This window comes from Papio anubis, chromosome 11, assembly GCF_008728515.1.
Source record: "Papio anubis isolate 15944 chromosome 11, Panubis1.0, whole genome shotgun sequence".
Taxonomy (NCBI): Eukaryota; Metazoa; Chordata; class Mammalia; order Primates; family Cercopithecidae; genus Papio; species Papio anubis.
The window spans coordinates 91,615,980-91,631,280 of NC_044986.1; the positions used below are offsets into that span (position 1 = coordinate 91,615,980).

Genomic DNA, 15,301 nt, shown 5'->3' on the forward strand with positions numbered 1-15,301 from the left:
GTGAAGGAGGCGCTGCAGTCCAGGGACCTGAACTTCTCCCACCCAAGCCTGCCTACTGCACACTACCCCCTGCCTCCGGGTATACTTACCTTGCTTCTGGTCACCTGTGAAGCTGGACACTCACCCTAGAAATGTGGCCAGTCACAACAGCCCAGTCACACCACCGTTAACATCTCATGCTACTGAACCTGAATAGTCCAGTTTGTATCTAGACCCTTATCTGCAGAAGAGCCTGGGAAATAGATCATTAGCCTTCCAGCCTCTGCAGCACAGGAAGACATGTTAGGAGAGCACTGAGACGCTCATTGCCAATTAACCACATCCACCTTGTTGACGCAGTTTCATTTTTAAATTTTTATTTATTATTATTTTTTGAGACAGGTTCTTGCTCTGTCGCCTAGGTTGGAGTGTAGCGGAGCTATCTCAACTCACTGCAGCCTCGACCTACTGAGCTCAGGTGATCCTCCCACCTCAGCCTCCTGAGTACTGGGACTATAGGCGCATGCCACCACACCCGGTTAATTTGTGTATTTTTTGTAGAGATGGGGTTTTGCCATGTTGCCCAGGCTGGTTTCTAACTCCTGAGCTCATGCAATCCTCCTGCCTTGGCCTTCTGAAATGCTGGGATTACAGGTGTGAGCAACCATGCCCAGCCTGCAGTCTTTTTGATTCTTTCTTAGAGGAACTCCTCAATCTGTTGGTAATCCATTTCCACCCTGCCCCACAGAGGTTTCTAGTCTTTGTTCCCATAATAAACTACATATTGTATTACAGTGGCCTATGTATATCAATCTCCAGGCCCCTCCTTGCAGGAGGAGAACATCCTTGAGGGCAGATACTAAATCTTATCTTTTTATCACCATTAGTTAACATAGTGCTTGACAAAATACTAATTGCCCAGTAAAAGTTGAATGAATCAATGAATTTTCTGCAGAAGACCGGAAGATCTACAAGGATGCCTTGGAGGCATGTGAAATCAGGGGTTGTGCTACAGTGGAAAACAGGCTTGAAAGCACTAGGATCCAGGGTTAGGACCCAGGTATTCAGAGAGAGGGGAAGTGTGGCCTCAGGGCCACAGCTTACAGACTCCAACTTATTTCTGACTCTGGGCGGCTTTAGGACCCTGGGAAAATTTACTTAAGAGGAAACATGGCGCCCTGGTCTCTAACTGTGGCCAGTGAGGTGGGTGAAAAGCTTGGGGTTCACCCTGCAGCTTGGGGAGCAGAGGGATGTCCCAGCTTGGGGCAGGAGGGATATGCCACAGCAACGCAGCAGAGAATGTGGCAGTGGCCATGCCAAAGAGGGCAGCAGAGTGAGCTGGAAGCCCTAGCAGCTCGGGCAGGGGAGCAGCTGTCCATTCAGGGGGGGCCCTGATATCTCCAGCTTTAGCTGCAGGGGGCGGGGCACTCCCTACCTCAGAATGTCTGCTTGTTACCATTCTGCCAGGATGGTGAATTGGATGCCACTTTAGCTGATGTGAATCTTTTCCAAGGCACTTTCACGGTCCCAGTCTTGTACTCCAAATCCTTCAAAGACCCCTATCTGAATAAACAGAGTAATTTGTGCACAAAAGGCCCACCACTATCAGGTTCCCAGATACATTTTTTTTTTTTTTTAGACAGAATCTCACTCTTGTGCCCAGATGGGGGCTCACTGCAACCTCTGCCTCCCAGGTTCAAGTTATTCTTGTGCCTCAGCCTCCCGAATAGCTGGGATTACAAGCTTGAGCCACCATGCCTGGCTAATTTTCATATTTTTAGTAGAGATGGGGTTTCACCATGTTGGCCAGGCTGGTCTCAAACTCCTGGGCTCAAGTCATCTGCCCACCTCAGCCTCCCAAGGTGCTAGGATGACAGGCGTAAGCCACCGTGCCTTGCCCCGTAATATGCTTTTCACCCTTTTCCTCCGGCCACTCACTTCCAAGAATCCTCCAATTCTACAAAGCTTGTTGGTCACCAGTGCTCCTGTTCCTGCTTCCTGCACTTGCTCCTTGGGACACCCTGCCTGAATTACCCTCAGCACCAGCCTTAGGATGCAGGGAAGAAAGGCTATTGTTCTCAGCTCCACACCATTGCTGGGCTCATGAGGATCCACAGCAGCAAAGGGAGGTTGTGCTGGCAGGCACACATGCACACACACACACACACACGTGTGCACTCACATATACACAGACACGTGCAGACACTAGCGTATCCAAAGCAAAGAGGGCCACACTCTCCACTTTCATGGCCATCTCGCACATTGCATTCAGTGTTCACTTTAAAGCTTTTGAGATACTTTCCTCTGCACTAAATGTTCTCTTGACATTCATTTTAACCTGATTTCAATTACATAAAACTAGAAGGGACCATGTAATTCACTTGCCAGTATTCTAGACCCCACATCACACTAGGAATGATGGAAATTCAACCCATGAATTAAGAACTTTTTATGGGCCGGGTGAGGTGGCTCACGCCAGCACTTTGGGAGGCTGAGGTTGGCGAATCACCTGAGGTCAGGAATTTGAGACCAGCCTGACCAACATGGAGAAACCCTGTCTCTACTAAAAATACAAAATTAGCAGGGCGTGGTGGTGCACGCCTGTAATCTCAGCTACTTGGGAGGCTGAGGCAGGAGAATCATTTGAACCCGGGAGGTGGAGGTTGCAATGAGCCAAGATCGCACCATTGCACTCCAGCCTAGGCAATAAGAGTGAAACTCCATCTCAAAGAAAAAATTTATGTACTGATTTCTAGTGTCTCACATTGAATATATTATAATACCTTGGCTCTAACTGGTAGACAAGTTTGAGACAAGCAGTGGCTCTCAAATTTCACTGTGCATTAGAGTGACCAGGAGATCATCCTAAAATATAGATGACCAGGCCAGGCACGATGGCTCATGTTTGTAATCACAGCATTTTGGGAAGCCATGGCAGGATGATGGCTTGAGGCCAAGAATTCAAGACCAGAAAGGTAACATAGTGAGATCCTCCTCTTTTTCTTTTTTCTCTGTTTTGTTTTGTTTTGTTTTGTTTTTTGAGACGGAATCTCCCTCTGTTACCAGGTTGGAGTGCAGTGGTGTGATCTCGGCTCACTGCAACTTCTGCCTCCCGGGTTCAAGTGATTCTCATGCGTCAGCCTCCTGAGTCGCTGGAACTACAGGCGTGCCACCACGCCCAGCTAATTTTTTTGTATTTTTAGTAGAGACGGGGTTTCACCATGTTGGCCAGGATGGTCTCGATCTCTTGACTTTATGATCCGCCTGTCTCAGCCTCCCAAAATGCTGAGATTATAGGCGTGAGCCACCTCACCTGGCCTAGATCCCCATCTTTAAAATAAATAAATAAATAAATAAATAAATAAATAAATAAATAAATAAATAAAAAGAATGGCTGGATGCAGTGCCTCACACCTGTAATTCCAGCACTTTGGGAGGTTGAGGCAGGAGGACCACTTCACAACCAGCCAGGACAACATAGGAAGACCGTATCACTACAAAATAAAAAATTTTTAAATTATCCGTGCATGGTGGAACACACCTGAAGTCCTAGCTACTTGGGAGGCTGAGGCAGGAGGATTGCTTGAAGCCAGGAGTTCGAGGCTGCAGTGAGCTATGATTGCAACGCTGCACTCTAGCTTGGGGTACAGAGCATGCCTGCAAAAACAACAATAACAACGACAACAAAGAAAGATTTCTGTGGGTTCCGGATCTACCACTGCAGATTCACTGCCTTGTGTTCCATCCAAGTAAACCTCCCCAGCTGGAACAAGCATGTTGCCTCTGCCACGACACTGAGCGAATGAAATTCCAAAACACCACAGAGAGTTTTTGAAATTGAACTCCCGGCTTAACAGAGTAACTTGACAGAGGAGGAAGGGATGAGTCAGCCATTTAAAATCAGGTACAGGGGATTACTGGGGCTGGATGTGCACTCGTACAGCATACCAGAATTATTACACAGAATGTCGGGGGCCCCGGGCCCTGGGCCTCATCTGAAGCAGCCTCAAAGCCACTCACCTCCTCTGACACCTGTAGGTCTGGCTCTGGAGAACCTATTGGGAAGAGAAATTTCCTGCTTCAGGTAGGTTGAAGGCAGTGCTGGAGAGGCTTGAGGCTGGAAACCCAGATAGGGCCATCAGTCCTAGACCTAATTTCTTTCCACCACACACTGACTCCAGTTAAAGCATTCCTTCCTTCCTTCCTCCCTCCCTCTTTCTTTCTTTCTTTCTTTCTTTCTTTCTTTCTTTCTTTCTTTCTTTCTTTCTTTCTTTTTCTCCTTCCTTCCTTCCACCCTCCCTCCCTTCCTCCCTTCTTTTTCTTTCCTTCTTTCTCTTTCTCTTTCTTTCTCTTTCTTTTTTCTTTCTCTCTCTCTCTCCCTCCTTCCTTCCTTCCTTCCTTCCTTCCTCCCTCTCTCTCTCTCTCTCTCTCTCTCTTTCTTTCTTTTGTTCTTTCATTCTTTCTTATTTTTTTAGAGATGGGTCTCACTCTGTTACCCAGGCTATACTGCAATGTGCCATCATAACTCACTGCAACCTTGAACTCCTGGACTCAAATGATCCTCCTGCCTCAGCTTCTCCAGTAGCTGGGATTATAGGCTCCAGCTAAAGTATTTCTTTCACCCCATCCAGATTGTTTCAGGATTTGAGAATTTGAGCCATTTAATTTTTATTTATTTATTTTTTTTGAGACAAAGTCTCGCTCTGTTGCCCAGGCTGGAGTGCAATGGTGTGATCTCAGTTCACTGCAACCTCCACCTCCCAGGTTCAAGGGATTCTCCCTGCCTCAGCCTCCCGAGTAGCTGGGATTACAAGAGCCTGTAACCATGCCTGGATGCTTTTTGTGTTTTTAGTAGAGACGGGGTTTTGCCATGTTGGCCAGGCTGGTCTCTAACTCCTGATCTCAGGTGATCTACCTGCCTCAGCCTCCCAAAGTGTTGGGATTACAGGCATGAGCCATCACACCCAGCCATTCTCAAAGAGAGAGAGAGAACAACAACAACAACAACAAACTTTTGGTAGATTTTTTTTTTTTTTGTCTTTTTATAGAGATAGGGTCTCACTCTGTCTCTCAGGCTGGAGTCCAGCAGTGCAATCATAGCTCACTGCAGCTTCCAACTCCTGGGCTCAAGTGATTCTCCCATCTTGGCCTTTCAGGTAGCTGGTACTACAGGCATGCACCACCATGCTTGGCTAAATTTTTAACTTTTTGTAGAGATGTGGTCTCACTATGTTGCCCAGGTAGGCCTTGAACTTCCGGGCTCAAGTGATCCTCCCATCTCTGCCTCCCATGTAGCTGCGATTACAGGTGTGAGCCACCACATCCAGTTAACTTTCAGTACCTTATGTTTCTGATAAAGCCATGCCTGCCTCAGAGGGAAGGCAGGATGGATTTTACCCACCAGAGAATCCTGGTTCAAGTGCTGAAATTCCCCCAAATAGCAGCAATCTTACTACCTGCACCTTTGGTTTCCCCCAGCAACCTAGAAGGCCAGGACTCTAAGCCTCACCAAAGAACTTGACTCTGAACTTCACTCTCGAAGATTAGGCTGAAATAACTGGCATTTATATTTATATTTTATTTTATTTATTTATTTTGAGATGGAGTTTCACTCTTGTTGCCCAAGCTGGAGTGCAATGGTGTGATCTCAGTTCACTGCAACCTCCACCTCCTGGGTTCAAGCAATTCTCCTGCCTCAGTCTCACCAGTAGCTGGGATTACAGGTGTCCGCCACAATGCCCGGCTAATTTTTAAATATTTTTAGTAGAGACGAGGTTTCACCATGTTGGCCAGGCTAGTCTTGAATTCCCGACCTCAGGTGATCCACTGGCCTCGGCCTCCCAAAGTGCTGGTGAAGGGGTGGCCTGCCCCTCCACACCTGTGGGCGTTTCTCGTTAGGTGGAACGAGAGACTTGAGAAAAGAAATGAAACACAGAGACGAAGTATAGAGAAAGAAAAAGTGGGCCCAGGGGACCGGCGCTCAGCATACAGAGGACCCACGCCGGCACCGGTCTCTGAGTTCCCTTAGTATTTACTGATAATTAGGTTTACCATCTTAGAAAAAGGGAAGTGACAGGATAATAGGATCATCACAGGGAGAAGGTCAGCAGTAAGACATATGAATCACATGTCTCTTGCAGGGACAAGGTTGGGGGTAGGGTCACAGATTAACAGCATCTCAAATACAGAACAAAATGGAGTCTCTTATGTCTACTTCTTTCTATATAGACACGGTAACAGTCTGATCTTTCTTTCTTTTCCCCACAGCTGGGATTACAGGCGTGAGCCACTGTGCCCAGCCCTATTTTATTTTTTGAGACAGTGTGTCACTCTGTTGCCCAGACTGGAGCGAAGGGGCATGATCATGGCTCACTGCAGCTTCAAACTCTTGGGTTCATGTGATCCTTCAGCGTCAGCTGCCTGAGTAGCTGAAACCACAGGTGTGTGCCACTATACCCAGCTAGTTTTTAACTTTCATATAGATGGAGTTTCACTATGTTACCCAGGCTGGTCTCAAACTCCTGGGCTCAAGTGATCCTCCCACCTTGGCCTCCCAAAGTCTACAATTACAGGCATGAGCCACCACACTCAGCTAGAACTGGCATTTATAAAGTATCACCAGGAAGCACCTCTTCATATCACTGGACTCTTCAAATCCTGCCTCCAGTCAAGCTGGACCTCCAGAAAGTGAGTGGCTTAGGTGGTTTTATTCCACTTTGCTGCAGATTTGTCTTTAACAGAGTTGAATGTTAACATCACCAGCTCTGCTAGCCTACACCTTGTTCTGCCAACTTTCATGGACTTCACCAAGCAGCTCCCTCATTCTTCAGCTCTGGGACCTGGAAAGGAGGGAGATATTTGACCGGGGACTTGGGCTGTGAGCAGTGGGTCATGGCAAGCATGGGTGCTTGCTTTCTGCAGGGAACCTGGGCCTTTTCCAGCATTGTGAGGCTGGGTGACACCAGGGCTTCTAGAAGTGGTGATCTCAGCTGGGACTCAAGTTTTGCAAGGTGGGTTGTCTCAGCAGGGCAGCGCTGACATACCTTCCAGCAGTGTCTGGGAACCAGAACAGGAGAATGAAAATGCAGAGAAGGGCCAGGGATGGTGGCTCACACCTGTAATCCCAGCACTTTGGGAGGCCGAGGTGGGTGGATCATTTGAGGTCAGGAGTTTGAGACTGGCTTGGCCAACATGGTGAGACCCTGTCTCTACTAAAAGGACAAAAATTAGCTAGGCGTGGTGGTGCACGCCTGTAATCCCAGTTACTTGGGAGGCTGAGGCGAGAGAATCCCTTAAACCCTGAAGGCAGAGGTTGCAGTGAGCTGAGATTGTGCTACTGCACTCCACCCTAAAACAGTGAGACTCCATCTCAAAAAAAAAAAAAAAAAAAAGGCAGGAGCTGGGAGCTGTGGCCTGCCTGTAATCCCAGCACTTTGGGAGGCCGAGGCGGTGGGATTCACGAGGTCAGGAGATCGAGACCATCCTGGCTAACACGGTGAAACCCCATCTCTACTAAAAATACAAAAACTAGCTGGGCGAGGTGGCGGGCGCCTGTAGTCCCAGAAGCATCTCGAGGCTGAGGCAGGAGAATGGCGTGAACCCGGGAGGTGGAGCTTGCAGTGAGCTGAGATCTGGCCACTGCACTCCAGCCTGGCTGCAGAGCCAGACTCCATTTCAAAAAAAAAAGGTGGATACTCGACGATGGCTGCTGATGGATCAAGGAGGGCAACTCTGGAATATTTTGAAGGGGGCTCTATTTGGGTAGGTGAGGACTTGTATATGTATTCCCAATGTGTCATGAAATTTTATGAATTAAAAAAAATTTTCATGAATTTTGACTCAAGACACCAAAGGCTCTGGCATCTAGAATTATACAGTACTAGTTTTTCGTCAATTATTAATATAAAGGAAATCACTGCATCTAGATAAACTAGGTAGATTTAAATACAGCTCTAAGGCTTTATCTGGTTGGTGGAATCAGTGTTATTAATTCTCTGGATCATATTTTTATAAAACCATCTATACCCTTATTAAGTATTGAATAGTTAAAGGAATTGATGTACATAAAATGGTACCCACATATCCTGATGTCATCTCTGTTATGAAAGCTTCCCCCCTCTAGTACTGCCATAAACACTTTGCTGGCACTGAATATTTAATGTCTTGAATTATAGTTATTGGAATAGCTATCTTATTCTGACCTCTAGATTGTCCTTCTTTTACTCACCTTTATAATTCTGTAATATTTAGCCAGTGCTTCCTGCAAGGAAGGTCTTTACTAACTGAATGTGGAATCAAATTTAAGTGAATTGAGTGCAGGCCTGAGAGTCAGAGCTGGAGTTTTTGGTTGTAGTCCTGGCCCAGTCACTGGAAAGTTGTATTACCTGGCTAGTCATTTCTTTGAGCCTTGGTCTTCTCCTCTCCCCCTTATCTCTCCCGCTTCCTCCACTGTCATCATTTGCTATCCTGTCCTGGACTTTGTTACCCTCTGCGTTCTTTACGGTAACCGCACTGTACTACGCTATACATTCCCATGTGGCAGCGTGGCAGCAGGTACTGTTTTGTTTTTTTTAATTTTCTTTTGTGACGGAGTTTTGCTCTTGTTGCCCAGGCTGAAGTGCAATGGCGCCACGTCGCTCACTACAACCTCCACCTCCTGGGTTCAAGCGATTCTCCTGCCTCAGCCTCCCGAGTGGCTGGGATTACAGGCATGTGCCACCATGCCTGGCTAATTTTGTATTTTTAGTAGAGACAGAGTTTCTCCATGTTGGTTAGGCTGGTCTCGAACTCCCGACCTCAGGTGATCTGCCCACCTCGGCCTCCCAAAGTGCTGGGATTACAGGCGTGAGCCACTGTGCCTGGCCGTACTGTTTCCAGACACATTATTTTATTTAATATTCATAACTTGACTGGGTGCTGTAGCTCACACCTGTAATCCCAGCACTATGGCAGGCTGAAGCAGAAGAATTGCTTGAGGACAGGAGTTCAAGACCAGCCTGGGCCACATAGTGAGCCCTTATCTCTACAAACAATTTAATAATTAGCTGGGCATAGTGGTATTTGTCTGTAGTCTTAGCTGCTCTCCAGGCTGAGGAAGGATTGCTTGAGCCTGGGAGTCTGAGGCAGCAGTGAGCTAAGATTGTACCATTGCCCTTCAGCCCGGACAACAGAGTAAGACTCTATCTCAAAAAAAAAAAAAAAAAAAAAGAAAGAAAAAAAGAAAAAAAGAAAGAAAGACTGACTCATAATCTATGAGATCTATGAGATGGATATGGATATAATAAGCTCTACTTCTCTACTTTTCAGCTAATAAGACAGGCTGGAGGAAGAGTGAGAGTTGTGTCTAAGGCACTAGTAAATGGCCGAATATGGATCTGAACCTAGATCTGTATGATGTCCTATGTACTCTGGTTATTACTGAAAAATGACTTTCGATTAGAATTATTTTGAGAAAGCCCCACTCTAATTTATTATACTCAAGCTAGTATACCCCTCTGAACTAGTATAGCATGTAAACTAGTATACATTCTCTGCCACGCAGTGGCTTTGCGCTGTAATCCCAGCACTTTGGGAGGCTGAGGTGGGCGGATCTACCAGCCTGGCCAGCACGGTGAGACCCTGTCTCTACTGAAAATACAAAAATTAGCTGCGCGTGGTGGAGGGCACCTATAATCCCAGTTACTTGGGAGGCGGAGACAGGAGAACCGTTTGAACCCAGAAGGCGGAGGTTGCAGTGAGCCAAGATCACTGCCACAATCTTAGCTCACTGCTGCCTCAGACTCCCAGCCTGGGCAACAGAGCGAGACTTGGTCTCAAAATAAATAAATAAAATAAAAATACATAAATAAATTAAAACAAAACAAAATAAAATAAACTAGTACACATTCTAAACTAGTAGTACACTCCTCCAATGCATAAAAACAGAAACAACACCTATAATTATCAGTAATTGTTGTTGTGGATCCAAGTATCTATGTAAGAAGCAAAAAGCCCACAGCAACAGTTGTTGTCATCGTGGTCACAAACTTAATTAGTGGGTAGAAATGTCTAGTGCTGCAGCCAAACAGCAGTAGGAGGAGCCTTTCCTATGACTGAGTGGAAGGAGGGAAACCTAGACTATTTCTGGGTCTGCCTTGCTTGAGCTTTCTCTGCCGCCTTGGGCAAGTGACTTTGGCCCTTGGTCAATGTCCTGGAGTAAGATGGGGCTAGCACCACTGCACTGATTTGCTGGGACAGGTGGTGGAAAGTGGTGGTCCAGGGCTGGGAGAGGAGAGGAAGGGCAATGTTTCCTAGGAGAAACTGCACTATGCTGGGGCAGCTGTGGTGCTGCAAAGCGCAGGGAGTGTGGCAAGCGGACGAACCTCGTGTCTTGTTTCCTTGTTTTAAGATTGGAGGTGGAATGGGATGGATGGTCAATCGCCAGCTCTTCCAGCTCTAAGTGCTCAAGTTCTGCGCCAACCCAGGGCAGCTTGATTGCTTTCACGTCCCTTGGAAATAACTGGCAAAAAAGAATTTCACATAGTCTGGAACGGGCTTGGGACAGGGACCACTCTTTGCTGACATTTGTCATTCTTACGTTTATTAAGGAATCATAGTCCATAACTAAGACAAAATGAGCTTCAGTTACGTTCCCTAACTCGGATCACGTTCCTTCAGAACTTCTCAAGCCCGCATGTCACTCATTGCGGAGTTGGAGCCTTCCTCGGGGTTCAGGCGTCTGCGTTAAGCGCGGGCACACCGTGGGGATTCCCGCGTGAGATTTCTCCGCGGCGTCAGAATAGGCTGTTCACGGATTCGCGTTAGGATTGCTTATGCTGCAGAACTTGAAAGAAATAAATGTATCAGAATTGCGATGTTTAAGGTCTAATCTATTTAAGTGGGTGGGTCAGCGGAGGGTCAACAGGAAACTTCAAGGTAAACAGTGACCTCTGAAAAACGCCCGGTCGCTCACAGCTTCCCCACTGCGTCCCCAGAACAGACTATTAATTTTTGCGTTTCAGGCAGAACTGCCGCTGCCCGACCCTGCAGCCGAGCTAGGGAGCGGGCAGGGCAGAAACCCAGCGGAGCAAGCCCCAGGCTCGAGTCCCCGAGGGCAGAGAGGCTCGGGCTGGAGCCTCCGTGGCGATGAGGAGGGGACTCGCCGCGCTGAGCAAAAACTGCCTTCCCCGGGAGCGCCTGCACCCGAAACCCTCCAGTCCAAGGAAGGGGATTAAAAGTGACAAAGGAAAGGGAAGGGGGGGGGCTCCGTGGAGACCTCTGGAGGCGTGGAAGGGGCGTCCCCGAGGAGGGGCGAGCGCAGCCCTGCAGGGTGCTGGGCGGGCGGGGTGAAGGGGGCTGGGGGGCGCCCGGGCCACGGTTGGTGGGGGCAGATGGCCGCCTGCCCGGGTTGGCGGTGGGACCAGGGGTCCCGAGCCTCCGGAGGGAGGGAGGGAGGGAGGGACGGAGGGAGGCCGGCTCCGGAGGGCGTTGGCGGGGGCGCGGGCTGCGGTCGTGCGCTCCGCCCCGCGCGGGTAGCCGGCCGCGCCTCCCCCTGCCGCATGTGCGCGGTGTTGTGTGCCCGGCCCTGCTCCTCCCCCTCCCCTCCCCTCGCGCCGTCCCCTCCCCCAGCGGCCCCGAGCGAGCGCCAACGCCACACAGCCCCGGGCCGCTGCCGGCAAGCGCGCCGAGACGCCGAACAGGTGGCCGGAGGCTGCGGGCGCCGCGGCGGGGAGAGGCGAGGCGAGCCCCGGGCGAGGCGAGGGTGGCCAGGCCGGACCGGGCATGCGAGCTGAGCGGCCCCCCGGCGTCGCCGCCGCCTGCCCTCGCCCCTAGCCGCCCGCGCGTCCGAGTCCCCCGCGGCTCCTCCGCGCCCAACGTCCCTGGTCCCGGCCCCGGCTGCTCCGGCTGTGCTCGGCGAGGGGCGCGGGCCCGCCCGCGGCGGCGGCGGCATGAAAGTGACCGTGTGCTTCGGACGGACCCGGGTGGTCGTGCCGTGCGGGGACGGCCACATGAAAGTTTTCAGCCTCATCCAGCAGGCGGTGACCCGCTACCGGAAGGCCATCGCCAAGGTGAGGGGCCGGGGGTGCGGGCGGGGAGGGGGCGGCGGCGGGGACGGCGCCGGGATCAATATGGCGCTTCCTGGAAGGGGGAGGAGAGGCGCAGGGAGGCGGGGAAAGGGAAAGTGCGGCCGGGCCGGCCTCGCGGGCGCCCCCCGCCCCGGGCTGCGGGCGCCAAAGTTGTCAGCGCTGGCCGGGGCGCAGCTTCGGGGGCACCCAGCCGGGTCCCGCGGCCCCCGCCCTCCCCTTCCCCATCCCCCACTCCCCGGGAGCTCCGGCCTCAGGAGCGCGGGGCTAGCCGGGCAGCGGCGCACAGGCCGGCCCTGGGCGCTTCCCCGGAGTCTGTAGAGCCAGCCAAGCCCCGAGCCAGCGCGCAGGGGCGCGGGCCGGGAAATCCAGCCCCAGGCCTCTCCCGGCTCCCAGGCCCCGCGGGCACAGGCCGGGGACTGGGAACTTTTGGTGTGTGGAGAGTTTCGTGACTGCCCTCCCGACGGAGGCGGGCTGCGAGCCTTCTGTCTCCTCTCCCTTCCTCCGGCGGGGGCGGGACCGCGGCGGGGGGTCTTTTCCTCTTTGTCCCCTGCGGGCAGGGGCGGGCAGGGGCGCGCGTCCGGGGGCTGCAGGGTTTGGGGAGTAGCCGGCTTGGGATCGGGGAGGCGTTCCCGGGAGGGCCACCGCTGACACTCAGCACTCGCTTGCGAGCATTTACTGAGCTGATCCCCTTTGCTGGGCTCTGGAAAGCACAACCTTGAAACGGTCGCGGAAAGAAAAGTTTTCCTGCGAGGACCTCAGCTCCTACCTATCCTGGGCTGCTTCCATGTGGCTGGGCTGCGGAGCCGGGCCTGACTTCAGAGTTGAGTGAATTTCCCGTTGAGTGAATTTCCCTTTTTCTTGCTGTAGTGATAACATTGTCTCCACTTCACAGCATTCCTCTACTATGTGTCAGAAGTGAAAAGGCATTTTGTTAAATTATTTTACGGACTGTGTCTGTGTTTGACAACAGCCCACGCTGAAGTTTCTCCCAAGCACCCGGGGATATTTCCTTTGTAGTAGAGTCCTCTTTGGTGGGGAGTGCATTCACTTCGGTGCAGTGTTTCCCATTTGTTCCCGACAGTGGCCTGGCCCCTGTGGGCTTGGGGGCTGCAGATGACGTTGGAAAGTGGCTTGGTCAGCCCTATTTAGCGTACACAGGGTACTCCGGTGGCATCTTCAGTTCTCTCAGAAATTAAAAATAAAAAGCTTTTTAGATTGCTGTTTTGCTTTTAGTATACACTGGAAAAAATAGCATAAATTTGGGCTTTTAAAGATAATTTTGGGGGACGTTTAGGAACCCGGCACAAGGATGGAAGACATTGGCTTTAATAGCTCTGTTATGTTCCTTACAGTTGGTTGAACTCTTTTATTCAAAATCAAATAAAATTAGTGGGAATTGGGCACCTGTTTATCTTGCAAAGCTGACAAAGGGAAAGAAAACCATCTCAATGGGCATTTACCTTTTTTAAGTGTTGTTTATGTGTGACAGTTTATGCTTTAAGTGTTCCGAAAGAGTACTCAAATTGTTCAGGCACTCTGGAAACCAACAAAATACTTTGTGCAAGGAAAGAGAAATAAAGTAATATGCACTCTGCAGTATGTCTAGGCTCCTGAATAGGGAGAGAGTGATCGACATTTTCTTTCACTTTATTAATTTTATGTGATTAAAATTGTTTTACCTACTGTGTCCCATGTTTCATCGTGCACAAAACAGACATAGGTTGAACTGCCTATTTGACAGTAGTTCAAATGTTGTTTGAGGCATTCATTCCACAGAAATTTTGAAGCTTTGACTGTGTCCACAGCACTGTTCTGGTGCTGGACATCTAGGGGACCCACTGGCTGTGAGAGGCTGAGCAAGAGGCTGCGCAGTCCTTCAGGTGAAGGGGCTCGTGTTGACGTGGGGAGAAGAGGGGCCTCTGGGATGCTGGGTGGCTAAAGCGCAGGGCCTTGGTCACAGACCTGGTCCTTGTTATTAACAATTAGCAGTAGTTGTTTCACAGGGCATAGAAAAGGGAGTGCAGTTTTCTTACGGGTGTCTGGGAAGGTGTCACAAAGAGAAAAGGGGGCCTGTGAGCTGAAGGAAGGGAGGGTGATAGTGACATGGGAGTTGGAGATGAGAGGGAGGGTCAGAGATGGGTCAGGGGTTCCAACACTTACATGCTCTTTAAGTACAACTTAGAGTTCAGTAGGTGAATTTTAACGGGGGCTTTGCAGTATACCAAGTTCAATCATTGGATCCCAAGACTGTTGACCCTCATGTTGCCAGAGCTTGAGTGTCTTCTAGGTCTCCTTTTTCTCGTTTTTATTCTGAAATTGCTAGACAATGATTGAGATTAATTTTCAGTCTTTCTTACTACTTTTCCCATTCTATATTAAGTGATGAGGAAGTGATATTATGTATTTAACACTGTTTTAACTTTTATTCTCTGTTCCTTACCGGTATTGCCTAATAGAACAAGAGAAATTCTTTATGAAGAATTGGGTGGCTGGGTAGTTGTGGAGTGGTGTTTAGGTTGCTAGGTGACATGTGGTGTGATGAACTTCCATCTTGTGGGGAAAAATGTGGGCAGATCATGTTTATGGCTTTGTATAATAACCAACCAAGCCAAAAATAAAAAATAAAAAGGAAAAGAGAAAGATCCCAACTCTCAAATCACCAAGGCTTTCTCTGCAGTAAACATTTTCTGGTGTGGTGGGGCTAATTTTCTGGCATTGCATCTGGGCTGTGTTCTCTTCAGGTTACACAAATCAATTTTTCTGATAGTGAAATGTCATGATTTAATACTAGACATGTCCTCAGTGAGTAGATATTTGAAGGCTTGTGCTTAGTCATGTGTGACATTTCTTTTTTCCTTTCATGAAAGATGTTTTTGTGGTTGTGATCACTGATGAGTGGGAATAGCTCTTCATCCTCATCCACCCATCTGCATTAGGAGCCTTGCTGAGGACAGTGCGGTGCTAGACATTGGGAACCACGTTACATGGACCATTCTCATGGGGGTGTAGGATGGGAGGATGGACTGTGTCTGCATCTGTTCTTCTGTGCTTGCGACCTGATACCCGTGATTACAGTGCTGAGCTGCAGCGCTAAGTGTGGGGTTGGTTGAAGGGCTGCTGTGTATAAAAAGTCATGCTGTATGAAAAAAATATAAGATTGAATTCGTGCACTTTTCAAAAAAAAGTATAATCTAGGAGACAGGAAGAATATATAGCAGTGTAAATAACAGTAGGTGGTAGCATTATTGGCACCAGTG

The 15,301-nt window shown here is 49.5% G+C and overlaps 1 protein-coding gene across 25 annotated transcripts in view; it reads left to right on the forward strand.

Annotated features, from left to right (window-relative positions):
* Nucleotides 1–11,581: 11,581 nt before the first annotated feature.
* Nucleotides 11,582–15,301, forward strand: part of PARD3 (par-3 family cell polarity regulator) — a 711,028-nt gene continuing 707,308 nt past the window's right edge. For 15 of the 25 annotated variants that reach the window (XM_009214245.2, XM_009214237.4, XM_021943964.2 and 12 more), the window contains exon 1: nucleotides 11,589–12,026. In XM_009214245.2, the coding sequence (XP_009212509.2) occupies nucleotides 11,907–12,026 (120 nt within the window). In that variant the 5' untranslated portion in view covers nucleotides 11,589–11,906. Of the gene's footprint in view, nucleotides 12,027–15,301 lie in introns of all 25 variants that reach the window. The other 10 variants (XM_003903541.4, XM_003903539.4, XM_003903540.4 and 7 more) reach the window with 3 other exon arrangements.